Raw genomic sequence first — 5,254 nt, 5'->3', positions numbered from 1 at the left:
GTATTTCTTATTTGAATGCTGTAACATTGTTCCGTGACCCTTCTAACCTCAAAGTCTTTTGTTTTATCTTTATAGTCATGACAGGTTATAAGAGAAACATTGGTTACGAGGGAGATGCAACTATACCTTTTACCCCAATCAAAAATCTGCAAACACAACGTTACAACAAGTCCTGCTTTACCCAAATATGTTTACAATACCATTAAAAAAACAAAATTCAATGTTCTACACTAAACTATAATTTTAATTTCATGTCTCTTTCAGATAAGAAAATTCACCCATTCACTAATCCAACTTAGCATTTCATACAGTTTAAAGTAAAATTTGCAGTCTATTATCAAGTATCATACTCCAAATATACATATATCAGACATATTGCACCCCTACATACTGCGTTACTGAAAAAAAAAAAAAAAAAGTTTTGCTCTAACGGAAACGTTCAAGTGATTCAAGGCTTTCAACATTCGTACCATAAACTAAGAAATCTTTAGGGCACCCTTCAACTTTTACACTTGTGATTCTTCTTTCATCCATATTGTAAAGAGAAATTTCACCCACATTACTACTGCGCAACAAAATATCCCTACTGCTGACTTTAGCATAGAACTCATAATCTGGCACATTGTCGTTTTCAATGATACAAAGTTTCGTCCAAGACTTGGTAACCCCATACTCCTCCATCACCCAGAATTCTTTAATAGATTTGTGACGGTGTCGCCAAGCATAGATAAAAACAGCTATTTTCTCACCAAGAGCAAACATTCCTCCAACACGATTAACATAATCAGGAAACTCGGTTACACGAAATTTTTCATCAACTAAACTAAAGGCAACAATAGAAATTCTTAAGCCACTGTGTACTATAAAGTGAAGATTATTGTTTAAGAGTACCCCTGGATGTGGACTACAATGATCACGTAGTTGGTTTGGGGGGTTAGGAATATTTCTCCATGAATTGTTACGTAAACTATACATGCTTACGAATTTGGTAACAGGATTTATAGGGACGGAGATTATTTTATAATCATCTGTAGAAGAATCATAACCAAATCCATATGTTGTATCCCAATGTTTTCCAACTAGATGTTTTAAGGTCTTTTCTGTGGTTGGATTTACTACATAGAGGTCACGAAATCTATCATTGGCTAAAACAAGCCCATTGCAAGACCCTAGTATATCAAAACATGGTTTCTGTAAATTAAGGGGTCTAGCAATTAGGTTTGAGGGTGTGGTTTGGGTGTTGAGTTGCTCTATATCGAGCAAGTAGAGAGAATCATCACCAATAACATACGAAAGTAAAATAAGGTGGGTGGGGTCAGGATTGCGATTGTTTTTGTTGAACATTTGAATATGGGTTTTGATAAAACTTGGACTTGAAATCAAGGAGTACCATTGTTTTGAAACCGATTTGAAACGGTATAAGGATTTAGGTGGAAGAAAAAAAAAGAATTGTTTCTATTAGATCCGGTGGAAGGTAAATTAGGGCTGACATTGGGTTGCATGAATCCGACATATTTGGAAAGAAAGGGCAGTTGAGCAAAAGGAGAGGAATAAGTATGACTTACTTCAATCAATTCTGGGATGACGAAAGAGTAGCTAAGCAACATACCATGACATTGGAAGACTGGTATACCTATTAAGAAGATGATGATAATGCCCGAATGATAATTTGGCTAGGGTTTGGGGTTTAAGCTACGATAGAATTTTTGAACGAAATATTTTATTTTATTCTGATGAATTTTACGAAAATCGTGGTATTAAAAAAGTATATTCAGAACATAACTACTTTCTTTCTTTTGTTATAATTCAGTAGGCTTATAACTACCTTTAATGGTTATAAGAACAAAGAGAGAAAAAGAGAGAAAAAGAGAGAAGAAGGAGAGAAGAAATATTGATATTGATATTTCAAGAGAAATGGTGCACCTTAAATGGTTACCATACATGTCTATTTATAGTATAAAATATTACTATGCAAGAAATATAATAATAATAAAATTAACATCCAATCTAGATATTTTATAATACAATCTAGATATTTTATAACACTCCCCCTTGGATGACAATTTTATTAGAGAATAACTAGTACTGCCTCGTTAAAAACCTTGCTAAAGAAAACTCATTGGGATAAAACTTTAGCTAAGGGAAAAAGAGTGCAGCATAAAGTTGACTCCCCCTCAAGTAGGCAACGCCTGAGTTGTTACATCTTCTGAACATGCCTCATGCCAATATTATGAACGTGTGTTCTGAAAATAGCAGTTAGCAGTGCTTTGGTATAAAGATCAGCAGAGTTGTTGATTGAACGTATCTCATTTTAATCTGGTTGTCTTTTACGATATCTTGAGTATATGAGAAAAATCTGAGGTTTTCATCTGAAACTGTATCATCTAAATCTTTTATGTACAAGTTTGGCCCTCGTGATTTGTCTACAGTCTCCTTCATGGTTTGTTCAAACCGTTGTTTCAGTTCCTATTCCCTTTCAGTCTTTTTCTGAGCCTTACCAATATACCATTCTTTTCCATCAAACTTATGACCGTTAAGACCGTTTATAGCTTTAGCGCCTCGTCAGCATTTATGTTTTGTTCTGTCATTTTTGATACTCTTCTTTCATTTGTATTATGTAAGCTGTATTATCTTCATAGATAGTTGTTACGCTTTTATAGCGTTCTAGTCCACAAGAATCAATAATGATTTGTATCATTGATCTTAACTAAAATCATTCCCGAGTAGCTTCATGTAATGCAATCACTTCGGCATGATTTGATGATGTTGCAACAAGTGTTTGTTTTGAGAACGTCATGATATTGCGGTGCCTCCATTTAGGAATACATATCCAGTTTGAGATTTAGCTTTATGTAGATCGGATAAATAATCTGCATCTGTATAACCAAACAAATCTTGTTTCGAGTTGTTAGAATAAAATAATTATAAATCAGTAGTTCCCCTAAGGTATCAAACTATTTGTTTGATCCCATTCCAATGTCTTTTGGTAGGGGCTGAGCTGAACCTTGTCAACAAATTAACTGCAAAAGAAATGTCAGATCTTGTATAATCTATAAGATACATAAGAACCTCAATTGCACTAAAATATAGAACTTCCGATCTGTTAAAATTTTCATGATCATCGCAGGGAAGAAATAGATCAGTGTCAATATTGAGTGATCTAACAACAATGAGTTTGTCTTTAAAAAAAATGTTTTAAAATCTTTTCGGTATAAGTTGTTTGATGTACAAGTAAACCATTAGGCATATGCTCAATTTGCAATCCAAGGTAATACTTGGTTTTTTCAAGATCTTTCATTTCAAAATAATTCTTTAGAAGTTGAATGATTTCATAGATCTCTTTATTTGTTCATATGATGTTAAGAACATTGACATAAACAACTACGATCTCATATCCGAACATTGTTTTTATAAAACATACGTGCAAAATAAGTTTATATTTATACCCTTTTTTTTTTTATCAAGTAGTCATTTAATCGGTTATACCACATACGTCCCGTTTGTATAAACCCACTTAGAAATCTTTGTGATTTAATGGAATATATTCCCTTGGGTTTTACATTAGATGCTTATGATACCTTAACCCTTTAGGTATATTCATATATATCACTATTAAGTGATCCATACAGATAAGTAGTAACAACATTCATGAGATGCATTTAAATAACTACCAGGTTGATTAAGTATCTAATAAGTAATTGTATCCATTACAGGAGGATAATTTTTCCTCCTAATTCATTTCTGGTCTTTGTGGGAAATATTGAGTTACAAGTCTAGTTTTGCCTTGTAACTTCATTTGCACATTTCTTTTCGGATAAAAATTCATTTGTATCCCATACGTTTCACATCTTTAAAAGTGATAACGATTGATCAGAAAACTTTTCTTTTATCGAGCGATTCTAATTCAGCTCTTATTGCTCCTTTCCATTGAGCTCAATCATGTCCATTTTGTATATTCAATGACAGATTTTAGTTCAAGATCATCATCTTTATTCATGATGTCATTGTAACATTATATGAAAATATCTCATAGAGATTTTAGTTTCATTTCGGTTCCATAATATTGCATAATTTATCGCAATTTTAGTATTTACATTTATCAATATCCTCTGCAGAAGGAATATTGATTTGTGGTTCTTCTTGAACACTTTCTCTTACCTCATTATCAGCTGATTTTCTTTTTCAAGGATTTTTATCTTCGGAACCAATTGATCTTCCACGTTTGATGCGTGGCAAAGACTCAACAGTGACATTATTGCCAGCTTTTGGAATTTCAGTTCGAGCTGGAGCATTTATCGCGGGTATATATGATTTAGTCACTTTTTTATATCTGTAAATGCATAAAGTAATTAATTTGCAAGTTCTTGCATATGCATTATTTTTGAACTTTCGTTTCACATTATTTTGTGCGAGTTCAATATACCTTAATTGATGTTCACATCATGAAGCATCATTTTATTTTTTATTTTTATTTCTCCCCCTAATCTAGGGAACAATGTTTTATTAAAATGACAATCAGCAAAACGTGCTGTAAAAACATCACCCATCATGGGTTCAATATATCTTATGATTGAAGATGTTTTATATCCAAAATATATTATCATCTTTCTTTGAAGAACCATTTTATTGTGTTGTGGTGATACAATTGGAACATACACTGCACAACCAATGTTTTAAGGTAGAAAATATTTGGCTCTTGGCCAAAATCAAGTATTAAGTGAAAATATTTACGACTTCCACATGGTATAATGCGAATTAATGTCGCAGCATGTAAATTTACATGTCCACATATAAATATTGAGAGATTTGTACTCATTATCAATTGTCTAGTTATTAGCTGTAAGCGTTTATCTATTGATTCAGCTAAACCAATTTTGTGTATGCACATGAGCAACTGGATGTTCAACAACAATCCCTGTAGATATATAATGATCATTAAATGCTTGAGATGTTAACTCACCAGCATTATCAAGTCTCATCCTTTTAATGGTGTAATCAGAATAATGTGTTCTCAATTTAATAATTTGTGCAAGAAACTTTGCAAATGCCATATTACGGCTTGATAACATACAAATATGAGACCATCCGCTAGATGCGTCTATTAGAACCATGAAATATCAAAATGGTTCACATGATGGATGAATTGGTTCATATATCTTACCTTGAATTCTTTCAAGAAACATTTGTGATTCTTTTTCACAATATACTTTTCATTAATCACCATATGTGCTTTCCATTAATCACCATATGTGTT

General features: G+C 32.5%; 1 protein-coding gene across 1 annotated transcript; it reads right to left on the bottom strand.

The window, feature by feature from the left end:
* Positions 1-426: 426 nt before the first annotated feature.
* On the bottom strand, positions 427-1,344 carry LOC139899663 (F-box protein CPR1-like). The gene has a single exon (XM_071882512.1). The coding sequence runs from the start codon at positions 1,342-1,344 to the stop codon at positions 427-429; it is 918 nt and encodes a 305-aa protein (XP_071738613.1).
* Positions 1,345-5,254: the final 3,910 nt, after the last annotated feature.

Source organism: Rutidosis leptorrhynchoides, chromosome 3 (genome assembly GCF_046630445.1).
Source record: "Rutidosis leptorrhynchoides isolate AG116_Rl617_1_P2 chromosome 3, CSIRO_AGI_Rlap_v1, whole genome shotgun sequence".
Lineage (NCBI taxonomy): Eukaryota > Viridiplantae > Streptophyta > Magnoliopsida > Asterales > Asteraceae > Rutidosis > Rutidosis leptorrhynchoides.
The sequence above is the reverse complement of the archived record's forward strand: the minus strand, read 5'-3'. Positions and strand labels throughout refer to the sequence as shown.

Excerpts from the sequence above, each read along its gene's own strand:
- LOC139899663 (XM_071882512.1), bottom strand. The coding sequence starts at position 1,344 with ATGTTCAACAAAAACAATCGCAATCCTGACCCCACCCACCTTATTTTA.